The sequence below is a fragment of the Trichomonas vaginalis genome, chromosome III (assembly GCF_026262505.1).
Source record: "Trichomonas vaginalis G3 chromosome III, whole genome shotgun sequence".
In the NCBI taxonomy this organism is placed as follows: Eukaryota; Parabasalia; order Trichomonadida; family Trichomonadidae; genus Trichomonas; species Trichomonas vaginalis.
In genome coordinates, this window is record NC_067205.1 from 3701929 (window position 1) to 3726914 (window position 24986).

Here is a 24986-nt window from a genome sequence, read left to right on the forward strand (position 1 = left end):
TTCAAATAAAAGTCATTGTTACTGCAGAATATACATCCCCCTCTATCAGGTGCATAACATAAGGTAAATAATCATTCATATCATTTGTTTATTCTCATGGGAGGGAATAAAAAATTAGGATTGAATTTTTATATATTTATTGGCGTGAAGTGACAAATGAATGTTTATTCAACAATAAGATGAATAGATAAATAAAGAATCAAATTAGAAAAGTGTATGAAATTTAGGTCTCGATGAATTAATGAGCAAGATTTTTTACTATTGCAATCTTTAATTACAATATCAATTTTATGAGTAGTAGGGAAAGAAGATTGAGACATAAATGATGTTTTATCATTTGAAAAACAGTCTGTAAATTTATAAGAGCCCTGTGAATTCTCTATTGTTTTACCAGATAAGTTTAAAAATATACAATTCTCAAAATTTGCTGTTCCAATGCCAACATAAAAAATATATTGTTGTTCTGAAGCATCAATATAATTACTGTAGGTAGCATTATATGAGCAAAGTATAATCTCAATAAAATAGTGATCAAAGCATTTATAAACTTGATTAAATTTAACAAATGTTCCTGTAAGAGCAGATCGGAAACTAACTAAGCCACTCCCTCCACTGCCATAGTTATTAGTTCCATTATTTAACATAGATATAAATTTATTTCCTTTCATAAAAACACAACTATCACTTCTTCTATTTTTATCAGGGCCACATGACAAAAATGAAGATTCATTCAAATCAGACAGTGATTCTTCATTATAAATTGCATTTCCATATCTATCATTACTTTTTAATGAAGAAAAGCAAGATCTAAAAATATTATTTGTAAAATTAGTATTAAGTTTCTTAATATAAACTGCTCCTCCTTCTAAAGATGAGGAACATTCAGAAAATAGAGAATATTGAATTTCACTTTCAATATTATATGAAATTAGAGAGATAGCTCCCCCATTCATAGAAGAAGATAACTGAGTAAACTTGCAGCATGATACCTGAATTTTATAACTAGATATTTTGGATGGACACGATTAAATCAACTATCTGGTTATTCTGGATTTAAAAATTGAGAGATTGTAATTCAATAGGATTTTTTTTGGCTTTTTGCAATAATTTCCTGTGATTTAAAATTTTAAAAAGACTTCAATTCGGGCAAATATGTCTATTTTAACAAAGATGTTCCTAACACAGAGTTATATCAGAGTGGAAAAAAGTAAACAATGAAAAATGACAAATAAATTAATGATATTTATTCTAATATAATATAAATCAAGCCAAGAATGAAATAAAGATTAGTGTAATGACAGAAAAATAATGTGATAATGCGGTCAAGTTGAATGACTTCTTCGCAAATAATCATCTTCCGTTGAGTATAAATATGAAAATTATTATTATTAGAATTTGAAAATTTGCAACTATTATGTGTCCCAGAAGTGAAAAGAGATTCTGATAAATCGAATGTACAATAATATAAATATAGAGTACTTGATGAATCACATTGAGCAAAAACTTTTTTAATATTTGTGTTTCCAAATACATAAAAATACCGAAAAACATTATTATAACTTGTCTGCCATTGTGAACCAAAGATATTTGGAGAACTTTGATCATAAAGCAAATTTACATATTCAACTGTAGCTGGATGCTCTGATTCGACAGCAAAAAGTGAATTCAAACCTGAACAATTTGAACCTTGAAGATATTTCATGGAATGATTCTTACATACGCATATTGTCATAAAACTACCATATTGATCATTGAGTAAAGTATTTTTGGAAAAAGATGAATTAATATATCTCATTTTCATATAAACATCAGCTTTTGTCCAAAATGAATGATATTTAGTTAATGAATTAGCTGTGGAAATATATTCATAATTCAAATTTACAGACGTATAAGATTGAGAATCGGCATCAAAAACTGCACCATTGCTTAAAAAGCAAGTATTCCGCATATAAAAATCATTTTTATCACAGAAAATACCTCCTCCTCTATCTGATGCATAACAAGCGGTAAATAAGCAATGATTTATTCTTAATAAAATCGGAGAATCGCAATAAATTGCGCCTCCACGATTTGATGATAAATTAGCAAATGTTGACTGATCAACATCAAAATTATTTGTGAGTTGGCTTCTTTTTCTGAGATATTTCAATGGAAATTAGTGGATTTTCTTAGGTAATTATGCATAATTATATTCTATTCGGAAGGGATTGATTGAATAAAATCAAGACAAAAGAAATTTAGCACAATTTAAGGTCATGAACTAGTACAACTTTTTGAGATATCCCAATCAATTTTTGAATGGATTACTTTCGACTTATGGAAAATTGTCTTTTAATATCTAACATCTTATTTATCAAATTTGAAATGTCAAATTCTTTTAATCACAGTGCCATTCTGAGAAAAATCAACAGATTTTACAGAAGAGATGCATATATATGACAATAATTATTTTATTGCCAGAATGTGTTACTAATTCATTTCAAAAAACAATGCATGAACTTCAATTTAATTTTATTGATATCAAATTATTGATAAACTAACTAATTTTATGCTCTGCATAGTCTTCACTTACAAAATAGCAAACATTCTGAAACTGTCTCGGTCATTAAACATGTTTTTATAAATAAGTTTGAATAAATTATAATATATAAGATTATACATCGTAACTCATGGATTGAGATCTTATCCAGAGTTTGAGTATTTGGTTTGTATTGCCAAAATGCTTATAAATTAAAATAATGAAATTAAAATTCATATAATTATAAGCTATGGAAGAAGGTAAGCTTGTGATTAAGCCCATCATTGCTATCACGTTTCAGTTTATATAAAAAAATTGAAGTTAATGAAATAATACCATATTTTTACATTTTAATTAAGAACAAATAAATGATTAAGTAAGTTCATATCTTTGAAAGCCTCTGCAGACTTCAATCCGTCAAAAATTTTCTTCATTTGCAAAGTCATTGAATCACAGAAGTTGCAACTAAGTAAGAAAAGAGTTGCCTTGATGTTGTTTGTTGCTGATTCAATAGAAAACATAATTTCTTCATCATTACTAAGGATATAATCAGCAATTTCATTTCTATTCCAAAGAATAGCAGTTTCAAGGCAATTTGGGATCTCTTCCTTGTAGTTTTCGATGATATCTGTGTTTCCACCAATAATAGCATGGTGTGCTTCATTCAAATTTGGTTGTAAACCTTGATTTAAGAGATAATTGAAGCAATTTAAGGCTCCATAATGAGCAGCAAAGCCTAAGAGTGATACTTTGCATCTTTTACCTAGATTGTAAAATGCTGAGATGGACTTTTTAGTTCTAAAGTCGAATTTTCGATTTTCATTTACAAAATTCTTGAGTAATTCGACGTTATCAGCTTTGATAATAGACTTTATTGAGTTCTTTTGATATAAGTATATAAATTTGTGGAGTAAGTTCTCTTGAATATTGGAAATTGCAAAATTCGACGGAAGAATGTGATCTACATTTACAAATTTGGTAATTTCTGATATAATCTGGAATGCAAATGGATTAGAAGCACTTAAAATGTGCTTGAAATCAATCTTTTCATCAAATAAGATACAAACTCTGATATAGAGATCAGCTAGATCCCGTCTAGATGTTAGTCTGATCTTAGAAATCTGTATAATTCTATTAAAAATGAAAGTTAGCTCATTTGAGTTAAAATTTGTTTGAATAAAGCTTAATGTTTCGTTGATGGAGTTTTCGTGAATATTTAGTATGGCATCATCTAACTGTGAGTATTTCTTTAGTTTATTGGGAACGAATACACTGGATACTGGATGCATTTCGTTACTTATGGAAGATTCCATCAAGTGATTGAAAAATTGAAAGAGATTTGTTAGGATTCAATTTTGAAGATACAATCACAAATCCCTATCTCCTCAGAAAGTTAAAAATACTTTTGAGATGTATAATGTAATAATATGCATTTTAATTTGGCTGATTCAATGAAAGATCAAATTGAAATCAATCAATTTTATCTCAAATTTTGTGATATAAAAAAAAAGGCATTGGGGCTTCCAGGCACTTCGTGCCCTCTAGCCCCGAAGATGTTTAGTATAAAACCGCTTTTTAACTTCACTTAAAATGCCACGTAAGCTACGTAAGAATATACGTAAGAGGAAGAGAGCATTGAAACATCCAATAGTAAGACTGACACCACAACAACAGTTGCAACAACAAATGCTGAATGACCCCACTATGTTGCAACAAATGTCAAGCAACCCTATGCTTTTAAACCGAGTTATTGGTGCACAGAGTGGAGGTTTAAGAGCGGCACTTTTAGCGAAAATGGCAGGCTATGGTGGAGCTGCAGACGGAACAGCATATAACCCTCAAAGTCAAATGAATTTGAGTTCACTCAAAAATCAAATAGCAGATGTCAAAAAGTCAAACATAGACATACAGAAGCAAATAGGTGAAAACGAAAAGAAACTAGAATATGACAGACACACAAAGAAACTCAATGAGTTAAACGTAGAGAAAAAGAAGAAAGAAGAACAACTGAAAGAACTAAGTACAGAGGAATATGCGAAAAAAGTGTCAGAAAAAGCAGCAGAAGTAGCAAAAATGGAACAAGATGTCATAAATTTGAAAAACCATACTACTCAATATAAAGTACTGAAAGATGAAGAGATAAAACAAAAAGCCCTGAAGACATATATGGATAGCGATGAGTATAAAAAGGAAGTTGAAGCAAATGTAAAGGCAGAAAAACTTTTACAGTTGCAAAACCAAACCGTACAGTATGAAAACTTAGCACAAGAAAGTAAAAATAACGACGCAGCCATGCAAAAGGCAATGAAAAGCGCAGAATATATAAAAGCTAACAATGACTGGTTAGATGCCCAAGCCAACGCCAAAGCAGCCCAACTCATAGGGTCAATAAGGACAAAAATACAAGCGGATGAAGACAGTTCAAATGAAGCTTTAACAAATGCTGACTTTAAGAACGCCTTCGAAGCTCTTCATAGTAAGGTGAAACTAGTGAACGACTTCTCATCTGGAAAGAAACTGAAGTCTGAAGGTTTCGACAAAGAGTTAAAAGAAGTAGCACAAAATATGACGAAAATAACAGATGCAGCAACGAGACAGGCAGTTCAAAGTGCCTATGACGCCGTTAGAGCAACTGTTGTGGAAAGTCAAGAAAAAGAGTTACAACAGACCAAAACAGACCTAGTAAATGCTTTCTTAAGAACGAAAAGTCAGGTAGGACATTACGCTGCAGATGGAACATATGTGCCAGCTGGTGGAACTTATATACCAGCTGGTGGAACTTATATACTAGCTAGTGGAACTTATATACCACCAAACCCTCCAAGAGAAGCACCTGCACCAGGACTACCTAAAACATTTACATCGTCACATGGACACAGACACAGGCATGCACCAAAACCAACACAACAACCAACAGTTCAAAATCCAACACAACAACCAACAGTTCAAAATCCAGCACAGCAACCAACAGTTCAAAACCCTGCACAACAACAACCACAAACAGAGCAAGGACATAAAAGAAGTAGAGAACAAGGAAACCAAGAATTCTTAAAAATGCTTAAAGAAGACTATGGTTACCCAGATACTATTGACTTTAGTGACAGATATAAAGAAGCTATTCGAAAGTTCAAGGATGGAAATACTGACCCGAACCTATTTAGCTTTATGGCTCTGCACCAAAGGGGATATAATCTCAAACCTGGAAAATACAAGCTCGCTAAGGGATATGATTTAATAGCATATCATCCAAATGACATAAACGAATTTACTCCGAGATATTTGATGTCAGAGCTAAATGACAATTTAACTCTCTTCATGAAACGCGTAAAAAATAGAGACGGAACGAAAGAAGAAAGGTTTATGAGTCCGGATGACTTAGAAAGGGAACTTTTTAAAAACGGTCTCGGAATATATGAAATGCCAGCAGATGAGGTACAAGAAACTCCACAGGAAGAACTAGTTCAGATACAACCAGACATGGAAGAAATAGTTCAGCAACAACAGCTAGAAGAGCCTGAAGGAAACGAACAAGTCCTCCTTTGGAAACTAACTTCACAGAACTAGATGAAGATTTGGAACAGCCGAAAAATCTTGACCCTCAACAAGAGTATGCGGAGAATATGGAATATTTCCAAGAGTCTAAAAAAAATTCGGCTGACATAGTAGAAGAATATCGAAAAATGTTTGCCGACATACAAAAGACTCCAACACCAGATGAAAATATTCAGCATAGAATGGAAGTACTGAAAGAAAATGTACACAAATACAACAACCCTTTTTACTTACGAGCATTTAACGTTCAATCTTCGGATGAACTCGGTGAAAATAAAAGGTTAAATTTCAAGAAAACATATAGAAATGAAACATTGTTTAAAGTTCATTCAGAACCTAACCAAGATGGAAACAAACCTACTTTTGTTTCTGCAGACGATGGAACTACAATGAGATGGGGTCATAAAGCTAATCCGGATAGGTGGTTCATAAACTTACAACCACAATTCCAAGAAGTTGTAGACGCAATGGAAGAATGGTGAACGATATAGCTGGTATTTTAAGCGCGGCTTTAATGCCATTGAAAGATATGAAACATGCAGATATTTTGGACCAGTATGAAATGAACATGGCTGATGGAAATATAACACCTGACGTTCTAGAACATTTATCTCAAAGAACTACACAGAACCATAGAGATGGTATATTTGGTGAAGAGTTTAGAAAGAAAGTTAGGGAGGGAGAAGGAAGAGAACCTATTGTACATGACCTTGCAAACGAAAGTTTGCAAAATGTCATAAAAACTTACTTTGCAGACAATGAACTGAGAAGGGATGAATATTTAAGAAAACTCAAATGGACAGTACCAAATGAAATGTTAGTATTGAAAAACATGTTCCTTGACAAAATAAAACCAACTACAGAAATAAACGACGCAAGACTGAAAGATTGGGTAAAAGCTTTCCCATTCACAAAAGATATTGTTGGTAACATGGAAAGAAAACCAGAATGGCTACAAAAACATATATTTGGAAACGAGCTTATTCCATATGGACAGGCACTGTTTGAAGAGCTTGAACCGGAAACTCAGGAAGAGTCATGCAAACAATACGCGAAGACTCAAATACAAACTATGACAAACTCTTTCTAGGATATAGGTTACCTGAGATGGGCGACCAGAGCCCAAAGGCAAAAAGGACATGGGAAATTTGCAACATACTAGATGAACATGAGGCAAAGATGCAACAACTTGAAGCAGAGGGCAAGTTACCAAAGCGACACCAAAGAAGAAGAGTAGAACAAAGTGAAAGTAGTGAAGAAGTAACTTCATCTAGTGAAAGTAGTGGCAATGAAGGAAAAAGAAGAGTTAAAAACTCAGTCAGGAAGAAAGTAAAGCTTGGTCCACGTGGGTTCTATTATGACATATAAATCCAACTATTCTATATTTTTACCCATATGAAATGTACGCCGCTCAGAATATAACGCCAACAGTTTTGGATGCCATGAATGGAAATGTTTCCGAATGGTATAACGAATGCGACAATGCCATTAGAAGGTCAGAAATAGTTCCTGGAACTTACGAATATACAACTGCTGTTTCTTATGGAAACGTAGGTGAGTTTGGAGAAGGTTCTTCAACAACAGTAGATATTGCTTGCGACAGGTTTCATATAATTTCTATTGACAACTCTTTCTTATACGTGGAACAAGACATTGAAATAAAACCTTCTGCCAAGTTGTCTGACAAGAAAGGTTGCAATGGAATTTTCTATGTCGGATACCAATATGCTCCAGAAGTTTTCATGGGATATAAGATATATTCTAACTCTGACTTAGTTCAAACAGTAACATGGGCAAACTATGAATGGTTCGCTTTGAGAAACTCAGTACAACCACAAGCTAGAGAACAAACAGACCAGTATGCAACTATTGAGAAAATAAGAAGACTTGACCCTAACGTTCCAGGAGTTTATGTTAACCTTTCTGGACAAACTGGAGCGTAACCAAAGTAAAATGAAACTTAGAGTTCCTTTGTCATCTTTCCTCATCTTCAGGTTTTTAAGATACTTGCCAAACTGGGCAGGAAAAATTTCTATCGAACTTACTCCAAGCAAAAATAACTTAGTCATTGCACCAACACAAGACCCATTCACTCTTACTGTAGCTGGAACTGGTGGAGCCAAGTTCTGTGACTTTTGCAAAGACAAAGTTGACTTAGACTTTGGTTTCTCAAACCTCAACACTGAAGTAAACTACTACTTCAATGCTGCTGGAACTGCTTGGGACCCAGTTAAGTTCACATGCGAAAAGTTTGAATGCAAGAGAATAGAAAGCAGACTTGCAGTCTATATGTTGGACCCAGATATTTCAAATGCTTTAGCTGCCAAATATATTGCAGTTCCACTTATGTTCCCTATACACCAAATATCTGTCAAAGACTTTGCAGGTGAAGTTGGAAACCAAAGTGCTGACCCAGGTGCAAGAACAGATATTGCTTAACAACTGCAATGAAACATGCAGATACTATGTTTGTACTGTTCAGACGAACTATAAATGACTATTCTTGTTTCTACAACCCTGGTATTAAATATCATATAAACATAGATGGCAAATATATCCAAGAGAAGAATATTCTACAGTTGAGGATATGAGGTCATACAACTTGACATTAGATGCTATGAACTTTAACAACAACTTCACAACAACCATTAACCCTGAAATGCAAAGTTCTATTATGCCATATGTGAAAGTATGGACTCATACAGGAGGTCAAAACACTCAATATACAAATGGAGACCGTTCAAACTTTTGGCTTGGCATTCCATTTGCTGACTCAGAAGACTTTATGGGTGGTATTTCAACTGTTGGTACAGTTCAAATACAATATACTGGTGACAGAGACGGTCCAGATGAATTGAAAGCAAAGAAGTTTACAAAACCAATAGCACTTTTCACGGAAGATGCTCTTTTGAAGATTCGTTCGATGAAACCTGCTGGGGCTCCTCAGATTGGTATAACGACAGCTTCCATCGAGCAGATTTTGGCAGCAGGTCAGTAAGTTGTTCTTGAACTGACTTCTCTCCGTCAAATATTGACAGTACGCCAGTTTTGATATAATATTGTATTATAAACTTACCTTTAGAAATATCGGTCAGTTTTGTTGTTATATTTTTGTCTGCTTCAAGAACTTTCACCATCTCGGTTATACCAACTTTCTTTGCTTTATGAAAATATTTTGGTTCAGCAAAGACTGCTATTCTATAACATTTTCCATTGTTTGTATAAAGAACTATTCTGTCAATGAACTTGTATTGTTTGTGTGTGTAAACTTTGTTTTGCTTCAATTCGAAGAGATACTCAATACGTCCATCTTTTTATTCTAAGTAAAATGTCATTTCCGAAAAATAGAAGCGTAAGTGTTTCAAAAGGTTTAATGCGGTGGCAGATGTGAAGTTAAATTCACCAACTCAAACAAACAGTCAAAAGTGTTGTTGTCAATGTCAAAGAAAGAGAATGTTGAAGTGGGGAAACCATACGAAGACGAAGATGGTATAACAATAGTTCCTGTAAAAGAACCAACATATCCTGAAGTTAGCAGAGACTTAAGTTCTGTTGCAGATATTCGAAAATGACTACCAACAACTTAAAGACAAACTTAAAACTCAGGAGAAGATTTGTCAGGCTTTGGGTATAATGTTTAAACTTGGTTGAGCCAACCCTGTAAAGTGAACTCATATGTCATTGCACCTCATGAAATTTTGAAAGAACTATTGAAACTTTTGACAGAGGCAGACGATATAAACATCAAAGAAATAGAACCCGACATTGCTTGCTGTGGTGTTTCAATACAATGTCATTGACAAGATATACGTTATGAAAGGAGGTGAAACGTTGAACTTTAAAATATAGTTTTCCCAGACGTCATAAAAAATATTTGACGACCACAACATTTCATTAAAAATTTTTGCTAAGTAAAAATGTCAAAACTTCTTGAAAGATGTTTGAAGAAAAAACAATATAGACTTTATTTCATGTAAAGGACTTTACACACTTTTGAACGATATGAAAAGACCCTGTTTTGTTTGTTCGTGTAGACAAAGGAAAGTTCTATGTCTTTACAAAATATTTGAACTTCTTAGACAGAGAACTTCAAGAAACGCCATGTGAAAGTTTAGATGAAGTTCTTCTCCACTTTCAGAAAAACTTTTAAATATATGTAAATGGCAGAAGACATAGTGGTTTATACTATTACGACTAAAAACCCTGAGTCATATAATTCTATAACAACAAACTTACAAAGTCCTCAAGGACGATATTGTAAACTGACCTTAAACACGATGACGACTAAAGCCTGTTTTGCTCTTTTGACACCAGAAGACTTTGTTGTTGTGAATGGTAAAAAATACTCCTTTGAAGATACTTACTCAGATATACCACCAACAGGTTTTGTTGACTTATTTAATACTTTAAGGACGGATGTAACATGTGCTGCAACTAGAGCAGGTTTCATTATGTTTGGATGTCCGACTGAGTTTAGTATAAACGATATGAGCTATAATACAAAACTTATATCTGGTTTTTACTACAACAGTTTCCTAATAACAGGAAAAGGTGTCATACAAGGAATGTCTGTTCCATTGACTTTAAGTACACCTATTTTATATATTGTTTCAAACTTAGGTTCAAAGTGCTATTCGAATGTCGACAGAAACTACTATGACCAAAAGATACTCATGCGTATAAACAACACTTTCTCTGCTGGTTTGCCTATTGTTCATTCGAATGCAGAGTTTTCAGCTTTAGTAAACTCAAACACTTTAGCAAACATAAACTTAACCTTAGTTGACGCAAACTTTGTTCCTGTAAAACTTTTATGTCCTATGTATTTGTCAATGACGGCAGAAAGTTTCGAATTGGAAGATGCAACTGGTGAAGTATTGTACTACAAGAACAACTTCAACAACAAATAGCTCAAGAACAACAAATGCAACAAATGGAACAAATGCACAACAAATAGCTCAAGAATAAAAAAATATTTTTTTTTATTTTTATAAAAAAATGTACAGAATAGACGTTTCAGATTTTTATGACTTCCAAGCGTTCAGAAATATGTGTCCATTTCGAGACTATAACAAAGCAGTCGAGAATTTGAAACGTTTAGTCATTTATGTCGACTCTGCCCCAGAATGTTATGTCATGAAAGAATGGGATGTAGTCTTTAACAAACCAAGAGCGACAATAGTTTCAGAACAAGAATGTAAACAGAAACTTAAGAAAATAAAAGTCGTACAAGTTGGTATGAAGATGTTAGATGCTTGGGATATCTTATTGTCAAAGTTAGAAGATTTTTCAGTTCGTGGTATAAAGTTCTATACACCATCTCCAAACTTCTATTCTATCTTCACTGGATATAAATACGAACAAGTAGAATGGAAAGAAAATGTTATAGAAGCTTGGTTAGACCATGTCAAAGAAATTATATGCAATGGAAACGAAAGAGTCTATGAGTATATCTTATGTTGGTTTGCAAACATCTTACAACATCCAAGTGCTAAAAATGAAACTGCTCTCATCATAATTGGAAAACAAGGAACAGGTAAGAACACTTTCTTTACAGATATCTTATGCAAACTGTTAGAGGGCTATTCGAACCCGAATATGACAAACTTAGAAAACATCTGCGGTAAATTTAACTCTTCAATAGAGAATATGAAACTTATAGTATGTAACGAACTTCAAAGTATAGATACAACAAAGTTTTAAACTCAGATGCTTTGAAGAGTCTTATAACAGACAAAGTTGGAGTTGTTGAAAGAAAGTATAGAGACCAAAGAGTTTGTGAAAATGTTGCAAATTTCGTCATGGTTTCAAACAACGCCGTTCCGATGAAGTTAGAAAGTTCTGACAGAAGATATGTAGTTGTCAGAACGTCAGAGCTCATATGCAAGATACAGAATATTTTGACGACTTAGCAGAAACTTTGACATCTGACTTTTACAACCACTTGTTCTCATATTTCATGACATTAGATATTTCTAAGTTCAATCCAAGACAAATTCCACATACCGAAGAGAGACAAACATTGTTAGAAGCAAACAAGAGTGTATATGAACTGTTCATAGATGAAACTGACTTTGAGTGTTTAGATGAAAGGTCATTGTACGATTCGTATAAACAGTATTGTCAAGAATATGGTTATATGACAGCGTCTAAACGAACATTCTTGGCAAATGTCAAAAGTCTTTTAGACGTCAGAATGGTGTATATACAAAGAAAAATTTTTCTGAGTAAATTTTAAAAAAAAATATTTTTTTTATCCGATAGAAAAGATGACGAAATTCATCTCAGTAAACAAGTACATGTCAGGACTTAAAGAAGAACTAGACCCATTCACATATTTGAATGTTTACTTCTACCATTTTGAAAAGTCTACATTTGACAAAGTTTGGAACATCGAACCAGTTAAGTTTGCTATTGTGACTAAAAATGGTGCGAAATTTGAAGACTTAGACATAGAAGGTTTGTTAACAGTCAAAGAAAGTTTTGACAGAAGGTTCTCAAACCTTAAAGAAGGCAAAGCATACAAACTTGTTATACCTTATGAACCAAAGAAAGCAGACGACTATGAATATTATGAGTCTAAGATAGTTGAAGTTCAAGGTAAATTGGGTAAAAAGATTTTAGAGTCTAAGCCGGTGTTTGCTCCTAAAGAGGAAGAGAACATTGACATTGACCCAGAAATGTTCTAAAAATAAAATTTTATTTTTACATGTCATTTCTTTTCTCTGGCTCTGGTTCTTTCTTCTCTTCTTCTACTTTCTTTTCTTTCTTTTCTCTCTTCTTCTTTTCTGGTGGAGTTATGTCAAACTTCTCAGAACCATATTTTTGTAAAAGTGCTTTGTCATTTAATAGCTCTTCTATTCTGTTTTCTATTTCATTTTCAAGAACAGCGCATGTGTCTTCTTTGCATTCTAAGAAGTTTTGTTGGACTTCATCTCTCCAAGAGGCGTCATCTCTGTCAACAAGTCTGTCATTGACAAATTTTAAGACTTCTCTGCTTAAGGTTTTATGGTTCTTGTCATATTCCCAGAAACAGAACTTTAGAACAAATTCACCTTTCTTGTTTACACTATGTAAGATTTTATGGTCGACAGATGTTTTGCTGTCGAAAAGCTTGTCTCGAATATAGATAGCGAAATCGCTAGACATTTCCTAAAAGATAAAAATTTTAATTTTTCTAAAAATATGTTAGAAAAAAAGTTTGCTGACATTGACAAAAAATTTGAGAATGTTTTAAATAAGAACAAGAGGAAGTTGGAAAATGCTCAGATAAAACCCATACATGACAAGTTCTTATTTGCTCAGAATGGTATAACAGGTCTAATGCACCACCTGGGTCGGGTAAGACTTTCACTTATCTTAAAATGGCTGCACAACAACAAGAACTAGATGAGAAGAACCCATTCTATGAGTTAGTAGTCATTTGTAGTACTTCTGGTCAATTTGACCAAACCGTCAATTCGTTCAAAGATATTATAAAAAAGTCTAAGTTAGTATGTATAAAAGATACTGAGTTGTTAGATTGGATAAAGAAGTACCAAAGAAGAGTTTTGAAGTACAATGCTATAAATGAGTATGTCAATTCTAAGTTTAAAGACCCAAATGAGGAAATGCAGAGAATATTAGAGAAGAAACACTTCAGAAACAAACAGAAAGAGATAGAATACATTTCGAAGAAATTGCAATCTTACGATTGGAAGACTTACCCTCATAGATGTCTTCTTATCTTAGATGACTTTGCTTCTCATCCTTTGTTAAAGAACAGAGAACAAGACATGTGTCGAATTCTTAAGAAGCTCAGACACTTTAACATCTCAGTTGTCATTTGTGTACAGACAGCAAAGAGTTTAAGTAAGGATGTAAAGAGAATACTTACTGACATTATACTTTTCCCCGGATTGTCCGAAGACGATTTCATGGAACTTATGAAAGAGTCCATGGCAGGTAAGTTTGACAGACATGAACTATGGGAGAAGTACAAAGTCATACAAGACCCTCATACTTCTTTCAGAATTCATATCTACGCAAACAAAGTTCAAATTGTAAAAAGTCAAGCGTAAAAATGTAAGTGTTTGAGTCTTAGTCTGTTGTGGTGCTGGGGCTGTCGGTTCTTCTGGCTTTGGAATGGACTCGGTTGGTGGTACGTCGGACATTCGTTTGTGTCCTGTCGGAAGGAAGAACTTTTCCTGTCGGAAGGAAGGACTTTTCCTGTCGGAAAGAAAAACTTTTCCTGTCGGAAAGAAAAATTTTTCCTGTCGGAAAGAAAAACTTTTCCTGTCGGAAGGAAAAACTTTTTCTGAAGGTCGGCCAAAAAGTTCTCAATTTTCGAAAATTTGAATGGTTTACGGACGGACAACAGGAAAAATTTTTCCTGTCGGAAGGAAAATTTTTTCCAGTTGGAAGGAAAATTTTTTCCTGTTGGAAGGAAAATTTTTTCCTGTTGGAAGGAAAAACTTTTCCTGTTGGAAGGAAATTTTTTCCTGTTGGAAGGAAGGACTCGGAATGCCAGAAGGACTCGGACAAGACAATTTACCATCTAGAGCTACCTGAGCCATCTTTGGTGTCAAGCTTGAAAAATAAATGGTTCATTTACTCTTCCTCTTTGAAGTTATCGAAATACTCTGTTATCTTTTCCTTCAGTAGCGGTAAATCTTCTTTGAATGTAAGTATTGTACAACCTTTCATATCATAGTGTGTTTGAGGTAACGTATCTTGAACTATCTGTTTAACATCTTCATTTGGTGTCATTGAAATCGGTAAGTTTTCGCGATAGAACCAATTTCTGTCAGATTTGTAAATCTTAGCAAGGTCGTAAAAGCTTTGTTGTTTCTTCTGACTAAATGCAACATAACCATATCTCTGTCTTCTTCATTTTCCATCTCTTCAGTGTAAATCATATACTTATAGTTCTTTTCCTTTCCTTTTGGTACCGAACGTGGTATTCTTTTCTGTATTTTTGTCTTTTGCTTCAAGCTTGTTCTCTAGCTCTTCACGTTCTTGTCTATGAATTTCATCTAACATCATGAAAATATAACAAGCATAGCGAGGCGAAGCCCACATTGCAACAGCATTTACAAGAAGTCTATGTACATACCAACCTCTCAAACCATTTGGCAAATTTTGACGATTTTCGTACGGAATCTCGACCCTCGGTTTTCCGAGGGTCGCAAACATATGAGGAAATTCTTCTAAAAGTTCTTTTGTCTGTTGGTTTTCAAACCAATGGTATGCTTGCTTTGTAGAACGAAGAGCATTCAAAATACTTTGCATTTGGTACATGTCATCTTTGACCGAACGAATGAGACGTAACTGTTTGTTATACTGAACCCACTCGTATTCTTCACTTATGGCTTCATGAACGATAGCAGTTGTTGTGTTCTCTGTTGTTGACATTTCTGTTCTTACATACAAAATAAAAAATAAAATAAAAATAAAATTAGCGTTATTTTCTATCTTGTATAAAAGACCAAAAATAAACGCTTTACATGTATTTTTCAGCAACTTCGTCAAATACTTTTATAGCTTTGTCGATCTCATCTACTTCAAACGTTTCTTTACCTCTCGTGGGAGCACCATACATTTTCTCAAACTTTTCAAGTAGTTCTGTTTCTGCAGCTCTCATATCGTTAACAAACGCAACCTTAACTCTATTGACTATACTGTCATATCTTTGAGTTATATTAAATGTTCTTCCTATCTTATATCTCTTTGTATTGAAGTCCTTCGGTTTCTGAACGATGTAAAGTAAGCCCTCACTGCAACGTTCCGTATCGAATGAACCATATGTTATGAAATTATATCCAACAACTGGGTCAATCCAGAACAAAACTACTGGTATAAGACTTTTGTCTATAAGATATGCTCTTGTTCCATAGAATCTTACTGATATCATAAGCTCAGGATTTTTTGTCAAAATTTTCTGAGTTGAAGCATTTTTAACCCAGTCGTGTGCTTTCTTTCCTTCAGATAGTGTTAAAATGTCTGACAAAGAATATTTTTTGTATTTCTTTGAGTATCTTACGTTTAAATCACCTATTCTAACTATTTTGGTCTCATTGTCTATCTTTTTAACTGTTTCAAACTCAGTGCTTGTCATTTCCTGTTCTTACATACAAAATAAAAAAAAATATTTTAAAAAAACTAGCGTTAATTTTATTTTTTCTATCTTGTATAAAAGATATGATTTCATAGAGTTTTTTGACGAAGTGCAAAAGTTCTCTTCGTCAAAAAAATACAGTTATATCATGAAATTTGGTCATTTTTTCACGATTTTCATGAGTTTTAGGCGACCCCGGGAAAAGTCGGGGTCGCAATTTTTTACGATTTTCATAGAGTTTTGGCGACCCCGGTTTTTTCCCTACTCGCATTTTTTCACGATTTTCATGAGTTTTAGGCGACCCCGGTTTTTTCCCTACTCGCATTTTTTTACGATTTTCATGAGTTTTAGGCGACCAGGGTTTTTCTCCCACTCGCAATTTTTCACGATTTTCATAGAGTTTTTTCACGATTTTCGTACGGAATCTCGACCCTCGGTTTTCCGCGGGTCGCATTTTTTTACGATTTTCATAGAGTTTTTTTACGATTTTCGTACGGAATCTCTACCCTCGGTTTTCCTCGGGTAGCAAACATATGAGGAAATTCATGAAATTTGGTCATTTTTTTCAGCAAAAATATATTTTAGGTGGAACCAGGTCCCTCGGTCCCTCGGTCCCTCGGTTAAACGAACTTCTCTGAAAAAGTGTGACAACATGACATTTTGACAACAACACAGGAAATATACTTCATCGTAAATGTTTTGTCATGAATTTCATCGTCAATGAGTGTAAATGACCCAAAATATATTTTAGGTGAAGAGGTGAGATCTCACCCGTTTTCTCACCTCTTTTCTCACCTCTTGAATTTTGTATAAAAGATATGATTTCAGGGATTTTTTTTACGAAGTGTCAAAGTTCTCTTCGTCACTCATAACAGTTATATAATGAAATTTGGTCATTTTACTCAGCAAAAATATATTTTAGGGTAGATGGTGAGATCTCACCTGTTTTCTCACCTCTTTTCTCACCTCTTTTTCACAAGCGTTTTACATGAATTGTACGATGTATATTTGAAATTCTAAACAGTTTTGTAGCTTCTATTTCTTCTGTCAGTATGTCAAAAGTTTTAACTATGCCGAATGTTTCTTTATATTTCTTCTTGACATCAGATAGAAGGAAATCGTCAGCTGTTGGATAGTTTTTGTTCAGAAATGTCAACATGTCCATTTTATCTTCTGCTGGTTTCTCTGCTTCTTTCTTTAAATCTGCATAGTCGTTTCGCATTCTTTCTATCTCTTTGACGGAGTAGTTATATTTCCTCATTGCTGCTTTACATTTAGAACATTGTGGGTTCATTTTAGCATTGTACATTGAAATAAAACCTGCTAAAACAACTAAGGCGTCAATGGTTTTCTTTAACTCAAAAGTTGCTGGTTTTATCTGTTCGTTCCATACTTTACCTCTTTTATCTTTATCTCTTATCTGCCATACACATTTTGCAACTAACGAAACAAAGTTGTCGTAGGTCTTAAATTCTTCAGATTTGTATATGTCAGAGATGTTCTTATATAACATATCGCAATCTTTGTCCATGACTTTGTGGTTGCAATGAAATCCAAGAAACTCATAGTTTACCTTACGTATGAACTTCTTGGTTTCTACTGAGTCAGTTGCTTTGACTTCTATTTCATCGAATTCTGGAATAGTGAGCTTTTGTTGTTGTATTTCAGGAAGTTTAGGTAGATGGTCAATAATATCCTGCATTTCATAAAGATATTCTTCATTTGTTTCATCTTTCGCACTACAGTCTAAATCTCCTTGGAGAAGTTCTTGCTTTATCTTCTGGATTTCTGTTTCGAAAGTATATGAAGAAGGAATGAAGCTTTTCATCTCTACTAACATAGATGTTGGGTTCATGACTAACGAGTTTGGTGCTGTTGTTGCTAACATGTTCTTACAATAAAAATAAAAAATATTTTTTTAAAAAAACTAACTTTTTTTATTTCGGGAAAATTCATGAAAATTCAACGGGTGAGAAAAGAGGTGAGAAAAGAGGTGAGATCTCACCACTTCACCTAAAATATATTTTTGCCGAAAAAAATGAGCTTTGGTTGAAAAAACAGGTGGAGCCAAAAGTGGCTCGACCTCAAAACAAACATTTTGTGAAGAATATACCACCCGCCGGAATTCCGGCAGGTGCTTTTTATACAAAACATTGACGATGAAAGTCTCAACAAAACAAGCATTTCGTGAAGAATATACCAACCGCCGGAATTCCGGCGGTTGCTTTTTATACAAAACATTGACGATGAAAGTCTCAACAAAACAGGCATTTTGTGAAGAATATACCAACCCGCGGAATTCCGGCGGGTGCTTTTTATACAAAACATTGACGATGAAAGTCTTGACAAAACATTGACGATGAAAGTCTTGACAAAACATTGACGATGAAAGTCTTGACAAAACATTGACGATGAAATCATGACAAAACAGGCATTTTGTGAAGAATATACCAACCCGCGGAATTCCGCGGGTTGCTTTTTATACAAAACATTGACGAAGAAGTCTATCTCCTGTGTTGTTGTCAAAATGTCATGTTGTCACACTTTTTCAGAGAAGTTTAAATTACCTGGTGACGTACTGACACCTAAAAACCATCTAACCCAAAATATATTTTTGCCGAAAAAAATGAGTTTTGTGTGTTTTCTACGGTGGAGCCAAAATGGCTCGACCTCAAAACAAGCATTTCGTGAAGAATATACCAACCCGCGGAATTCCGGTGGGTGCTTTTTATACAAAACATGTACGATGAAAGTCTTGACAAACAAGCATTTCGTGAAGAATATACCACCCCGCGGAATTCCGGCGGGTGCTTTTTATACAAAACATTGACGATGAAAGTCTTGACAAAACAAACATTTTGTGAAGAATATACCAACCCGCGGAATTCCGGCGGTTGCTTTTTATACAAAACATTGACGATGAAATTCATGACAAAACAAGCATTTCGTGAAGAATATACCACCCCGCGGAATTCCGGCGGGTGCTTTTTATACAAAACATTGACGATGAAAGTCATGACAAAACATATACGATGAAAGTCTATTTCCTGTGTTGTTGTCAAAATGTCATGTTGTCACACTTTTTCAGAGAAGTTAAAATGACCGAGGGACCGAGGGACCGAGGGACCTGGTTCGCCTAAAATATATTTTTCAATACTTTTTCAGCACTTTTCCGTAGTTGTATATGAAAGACAATTCGAGATAAAAGTCATAGTACAATGGTATAATATGCTGCACACCGTTTGTTGTGAACCAAACTTGAAAGTCAGAGAAACTGTTACTAGGTGGTTCGTAGAATTTAGAAGCAAAGTCATAAAAGTCCTTACCGATACACAGAAAACTGTTGTTGCTTGAACTGAAACTTGCATGACACATGACATTTTGAGGGTCAAACACGTTTCTATAAACTGTCAAATCTGCTGGTGGAAGTACAAATTTAAATGGACCATCTGGTGGTAATGGTTCGTTCTGGTTTAGTAACCGAAGAAATTGTGCCCAAGAACGTTTGTCCACCCCCCAATATAAAAACTCTGTATCTCTTGGAGGGTTAATTTCAATCTTTTGAAATGAAACGGTGGAGTTCATCTTGTCGTATTCTAGCTTCAGATAGTACGTTCCATTTAGTAAAGAGTGGTATTTTTCTTGAAATTCCCAGTAGTATTTGTTCATTTGAGTTTGAAAGTCATTTAGAGTTTTTTCAAGACTTTCGTCTGAACGAATTGTAAAGATTTTCATTTCGTCAAATTTTTCTATTAGACCGTCAGAGCCTTTATACTGGCCATGAAAATATACTGCGAACATGAATGCATTAGTTCTATTTGAAAACAAAACTCTTCTAAATCCTATTGCCTTTGCATCTGAAGGACTTTGAAGCCAACGAATTGGATAGTCAAACCTGTAAGCTCCGGATGAAATTTCTTCATCTGAAATATTCCTACCAGCGTTTGTAAAGATATAGTCTAACGGTTTTGTATCTGCTGCTTTTGTTCTTTGTTTTTCAACCTGAAGCATTTAATATAAGTAAAAATATACTGTTTTAAAAACGTTTTAAAATGGTATGCAATGTTTTATTTCATGCAATGTTTTATTTCTGTGCCGTCTTCAAGTACGGCCCAGTACTTACGCTTGGAGAGAACATGAACTTCGGAAAATACCTTGTCTAGCTTAAAAAAGCCCATCTTTTCACCGACCATTCCCATTTCAATGAGTTTGTTATACCCTTCTTCGTTCGTCATGAGTGCGTCGATGTTCTCATAGTATACCTTCACTTTGGATTTAACTTCCGAGAAAAATTTGTTGTAGTTGTCAAGGACTGCCTTTGCGAACTGAGGATAAGACCAATGTTCGACAATAGGTTTTACTGTGGTTACTAAGCCATTTTGACCTTCGGTGAACTCGTATTTCAAAACAAAAGGAGAAAACCTTTCAACAAAGTTGTCGACCTTTTCATAGTGTTTACTCTTCATCTTTTGAGGTTTCTTAATGGAATACCCCCATGTCGAATTCATAAGCAATTTGAGTGTCATTGCAAGTTTGGGGTTTGAAGCTTTCCTAATATCATATAGTTGTTGTATGACCTTTCCAACTGTATAGTTCCTTCCCGGGAACTCACCATCTTCGTTTGGAATTCCAGTCGGAATATATTGGACAAACCTCATGTACGCAGCGTTAAGGTCGACATAGTATATTTTTTCGTATGAGTCGAACTTGTCGCAACCAATGGGTCCAGTTCGTGGAAATTCAAGTGAGTCTCTTATCTTCTGAGAAACTTCTCCTGTTATCTCATAAACATCGTCAAAGCAACCTGTTTCATATAAAACCTTCTGACCTAACTCAGATGCTCTCCAATACAATTTGACGTCAATTGGATGTCTCAATGGAAGTTTGTTTATAGCATCTTGAAGTTCTTGCAACCTCATTGGAAGTTCTTCTGGTTCAGGTTGGTATCCGAACAATCCAACTCCTTTTGGAACTGTGTACTTCTTTTGTACTAGAACTTTGTCTGGAACAACTTTTGGTCTTACCAACAATGAAAAGTTTGTTTCGTCTTTTGGTACAAAAGTTTCTGTCAGCTTGTCATCTGGAATTGGTTCCAACAAGCCTTTCTCGAAAAGAATGTTAACAGCTCTGACAATGTTGCACTTGCCTTTTCCGAACAATGGGTTTGTAAGACTTTCGTTCAACATGAAGTGGTTGTGGACAAGTACAATCTTCAACCATGGCAATTTGAAGTCAACAACATAGTCGTCATGTGAAGAACCTTTCTCAGTCGGAATGTTGACTCGGATATTGACATTTGCCAACGGTGCAATCTTTGTCAATTGACTTCTGAGAACGTACCTCGTCTTCACACATGACTCAAGATACTTCATTTTCTCATCTGTAACAAGACCAGAGTTCCTGAGACATGTAAGAATACAAGGTTTATTGACAATTTTTTCAATTGAATTGTAAATTCCATACCTTGTTAAGTCAATGTCAGACTTATTTCTGAACGGGAAGTATCCAGCATGTTGTCTGACTGCTTGAGGGTTGGGTTGTAACCATTCGAACTTCACGCTTGCAATTCCTTCAATTGCATTCAAAATATCTGAGTCGGAGTCAAACATTTGTTCTCTCTTTGTAGTCTTGAAAGCGTCAAGAAGTTGTGCGGCTGTTGTGACATTGCCATGTGCATAGTAAATATGACCATCCAAATCTTTTACGGTTAGTCTGAGATTGTATCCTTTCTTATTTCCGTCTTGAATTGCAGCAAGTACTCCCATGAAGCCTTCTTTGTTCTTTCCTTCGTCAAAATTTACTGTAAAGGTTCGACCAGAAGTAATTTTACTTCTAACTTCACGATACTTTTCATATGCATATCTTGTTCTTTCCATGGGAGCATGTGCGTCTTCACCCTTCCCTTTTTTCCGTCTCAAGGGATGCAATTGTTCGTCATGTTTCCAGTAGAATCTGGCAAAGCCGTCGTGTCCTTCAACTTGGCATGGTATAGATTTTTGAGGATGTTAAATCAGCCTGCAGAATATCCAGTACACCCGAACTTTTATGAAGTCGAAAACCCTAATGGAACATATGAAAATGTTTTCGACCAAGATGCTATTATAGTTCATGCTTCATTTTCTGGTGCACAAAACTCTTTTTTATGCTTGGCAAATGACTTTTACGAAAAACCTACAAAGCTATATGAACCACCGAGTGGAAGTATTTCAGACTTTCAAGTATGGTTTACAACAGATGGAAGAAAGAGAATAATTCCATTATACCATGCGTTTTACTTAGAACTTAGTTTCATATACAACTATTATCGAACGGTAAAAATATGATTTTTTAATACGGTTGAGGTGTTGGATTTGGTTGCCAACTAGACTGTGGTGCAGGTTCAGGCTGTTGTATAACAGGAGCTTGTTCTTCTGGTTCAGGGTCTTTAGGTATAATACCAACGAACTGACCTACTCTTTTGCCAATATTTTTGACTCCGTTCCAAATTCCTCTTCCGACAGATTTTATTCCATTCCATATACCTCTTCCAACATTTCGAAAGAAGTTTCCTATTCTTCCAAAGAAACCCATTTTACTATATGTAAAAATCTAATGTCCGCCTAGTCTCTTACGTTTCCTGTTGAGTTCCATAGCATTTTTTAACTGGAGCTCATACATTCTATTTCTCCTCTGGTAGAAAACATACTCTGGGTCAACTCCTGTGTTCGCGTCATCTGCATAGAGTTGTTTATATCCCACTTCAGGGTTTGTATAAAACTCTTTCCATCTCATATTTGCATACCATGGTGGCAAACCTAACGCAGCGTCATTTGACATGGCAGTTTGCATTTGTACATCTGTTGGCACTTGACCATAGTTTGCCATTGCAGTTTGTATTCTAACTTCATTTGGAATATTCTCTGGGTTTGGTTGTCCAGGTTGCTGTGCATTCGCTAAGTTCTGTGCGTCCATTTTAATATTAGATAAAAATATCTCTTACGAGTACATATGCTGAACATTTGCTGGTATTGGTTCATCTTCATATTCTCTATATCTTTCTGCCACGTCAAATAAGTAAATGACACAATGGAAAAAACCTAAAACAAGTAGTCCTATTTCAAACCACATTTACTTACCAATAAAATTTCTTTGTTATGACACTTTTTCCGGTTTATAGGACCTCTCTCATATTCTATCTTATCGTATCTAAAATCATAGTCATGTATGTCCTCTAACCATCTCATAACACTTTCCAAACCATTTTATCGGATGTAAAGTAAAAGCATGGATGGTTATGTAAAACGTCTAAAGTTTCTAAAGAGTCTCTCAAAGTCCAGTCTACTTGGTATTGAAAATCGCATGTGTTATAGAACGGCGGGTCTACTATAAAGAAAACATTTTCCTTGTTTTTATATTTTTCATACAACTCTGTCCAACGACATCTCACAAACTCTATACCCTCAGTATATTTTTCTATGTTCTCTTTGAAAACCTTTGTATAGTTAAGATATAAAACGTTTGACATAAGTGTTTCAATGTCATGAACTCTTATAGAACCACTATACAATAGTCTAGAAGATATACTATCCCAGTCAATATACTCTGCTTTTTTCAAAACCTCTCTGACAGTATTTTTCTTATCTAATGGTATACGTTCCATCTTACCTATAGGTATCTTTTCTTTTAACTCTTTCAATATTTTGTTAGTGTCTGGTATATGTTTGAGACGGTTCATATAGTTGTCGAAGTCATTGCATATAATCTTTGAGTCAGGAAATACAGTATGGCACAAATGAGATATATAGAAACTTCCACCGAACAAATCTACAAATGTTAGACCATTCGGTAGTTTCTTAAGTTCTCTCAATAGAATATCTTTACATCTACTCTTATTTCCAAAGAACGGTAACGGTGGTTTTGTAAAATTCATTTTATATTTAATAATAAAAATGTTTTTTCCTGAAAAGTGACAGAAAAGTGACAAAACATCTTCGGGGCTAGAGGGCACGAAGTGCCTGGAAGCCCCAATTCCTTTTTTGTTTTTTTTTTTTTTTGATATGTTTTTGCAACTCCGATGGGAATACTAAGGAATATTATAATACCATGTCTGGAACCGAGTATTGAAAAGTTGAGTTTACATTGGATAAATAATTTTAAGATATCTTTAGATTGTTTTCCATTGCTACATATGAAAAAATGGAGCAAATAGAAATATTCAACGACGATGAAAAATTAAAAATACCATTATGATCAGTTTCAGACACTTTGGGAGTCTCCCAAACTTTGATATTTTGCATTATGATAGAGAAACGTGTCTAGTTTAACGCACAGTTGTTTTAAAGGCAAATGATGATATCACATGAAATTATCAAATTATCAAATTTTGAAGTACCAGTCCAAAGGGTTAATTAGATCCTACACAGATGTGCGATAGTGAAACATATGTGTTCTTGATTTGAGAAGTCCTACTGATAGAGGTATGAATCTCACAGCTTTGTGTGAGTGTGTCTGACACTTGTATAGAGTGGAATATGCGCCGACATATATTATATAACAACATGTAGTTGATAATTATGAAAAAATAGAATTCGATGCGAATGATATTGAAAGTTGTTTTGTAATTTGATATTTTTCTTATATGTGTTAATTAGTAAATGGCTTGTTTGTTGTGATAGTACTGTGAAAAATGAAAGGTATTTTAAATTAAAAAATTGAGATTTTGAGATATCTCTAGAATTAAGAATTTATTATGTATTTGACTTTTATATAACTATGTGTAAAGGATCTCGATGTCTATATGCTTTAAATAAAATTAAATAAAATGAGATAAAAAATTAAAAT

At 34.3% G+C, this 24986-nt stretch overlaps 10 protein-coding genes and 3 pseudogenes across 13 annotated transcripts, besides 1 other annotated feature; 4 read left to right on the top strand and 9 right to left on the bottom strand.

The window, feature by feature from the left end:
* Positions 1-164: 164 nt before the first annotated feature.
* Positions 165-953, bottom strand: TVAGG3_0636000 (uncharacterized protein; the record flags this gene model as incomplete). The annotated part of the gene is made up of 1 exon (XM_001312804.1): positions 165-953. The coding sequence occupies one exon, from the start codon at positions 951-953 to the stop codon at positions 165-167; it is 789 nt and encodes a 262-aa protein (XP_001312805.1).
* Positions 954-2868: 1915 nt separating this feature from the next.
* Positions 2869-3807, bottom strand: TVAGG3_0636010 (spectrin binding; the record flags this gene model as incomplete). The annotated part of the gene is made up of 1 exon (XM_001312805.1): positions 2869-3807. One exon carries the CDS (start codon positions 3805-3807, stop codon positions 2869-2871), a length of 939 nt encoding a protein of 312 aa, XP_001312806.1.
* A 2595-nt stretch (positions 3808-6402) lies between these two features.
* Positions 6403-18052: a mobile genetic element.
* Positions 6885-7438, top strand: TVAGG3_0636030 (annotated as a pseudogene). The gene has a single exon. A coding segment is annotated over exon 1 (554 nt).
* TVAGG3_0636040 lies at positions 7939-9084 on the top strand (annotated as a pseudogene). Its single transcript has one exon. A coding segment is annotated over exon 1 (1146 nt).
* Positions 12340-12759, top strand: TVAGG3_0636050 (protein of unknown function, DUF4108 family; the record flags this gene model as incomplete). Its single annotated transcript, XM_051241043.1, has 1 exon — positions 12340-12759. One exon carries the CDS (start codon positions 12340-12342, stop codon positions 12757-12759), a length of 420 nt encoding a protein of 139 aa, XP_051087630.1.
* On the top strand, positions 13681-14130 carry TVAGG3_0636060 (protein of unknown function, DUF4106 family; the record flags this gene model as incomplete). Its single annotated transcript, XM_051241044.1, has 1 exon — positions 13681-14130. One exon carries the CDS (start codon positions 13681-13683, stop codon positions 14128-14130), a length of 450 nt encoding a protein of 149 aa, XP_051087631.1.
* TVAGG3_0636070 (KilA, N-terminal/APSES-type HTH, DNA-binding family) lies at positions 15001-15463 on the bottom strand (the record flags this gene model as incomplete). The annotated part of the gene is made up of 1 exon (XM_051241045.1): positions 15001-15463. A coding segment is annotated over one exon (463 nt), but the record flags the coding sequence as incomplete, so codon positions are not given.
* On the bottom strand, positions 15552-16166 carry TVAGG3_0636080 (organellar and viral DNA polymerase type B; the record flags this gene model as incomplete). Its single annotated transcript, XM_051241046.1, has 1 exon — positions 15552-16166. The coding sequence occupies one exon, from the start codon at positions 16164-16166 to the stop codon at positions 15552-15554; it is 615 nt and encodes a 204-aa protein (XP_051087633.1).
* A 1264-nt stretch (positions 18053-19316) lies between the features above and the next one.
* On the bottom strand, positions 19317-20177 carry TVAGG3_0636090 (uncharacterized protein; the record flags this gene model as incomplete). Its single annotated transcript, XM_051241047.1, has 1 exon — positions 19317-20177. One exon carries the CDS (start codon positions 20175-20177, stop codon positions 19317-19319), a length of 861 nt encoding a protein of 286 aa, XP_051087634.1.
* A 1131-nt stretch (positions 20178-21308) lies between these two features.
* On the bottom strand, positions 21309-21931 carry TVAGG3_0636100 (uncharacterized protein; the record flags this gene model as incomplete). The annotated part of the gene is made up of 1 exon (XM_051241048.1): positions 21309-21931. A coding segment is annotated over one exon (623 nt), but the record flags the coding sequence as incomplete, so codon positions are not given.
* Positions 21932-22493: 562 nt separating this feature from the next.
* TVAGG3_0636110 (serine threonine-protein phosphatase family) lies at positions 22494-22736 on the bottom strand (the record flags this gene model as incomplete). Its single annotated transcript, XM_001296447.1, has 1 exon — positions 22494-22736. One exon carries the CDS (start codon positions 22734-22736, stop codon positions 22494-22496), a length of 243 nt encoding a protein of 80 aa, XP_001296448.1.
* Positions 22737-22754: 18 nt separating this feature from the next.
* Positions 22755-23117, bottom strand: TVAGG3_0636120 (uncharacterized protein; the record flags this gene model as incomplete). Its single annotated transcript, XM_001296446.1, has 1 exon — positions 22755-23117. One exon carries the CDS (start codon positions 23115-23117, stop codon positions 22755-22757), a length of 363 nt encoding a protein of 120 aa, XP_001296447.1.
* A 140-nt stretch (positions 23118-23257) lies between these two features.
* Positions 23258-24075, bottom strand: TVAGG3_0636130 (annotated as a pseudogene). Its single transcript has one exon. A coding segment is annotated over exon 1 (818 nt).
* Positions 24076-24986: the final 911 nt, after the last annotated feature.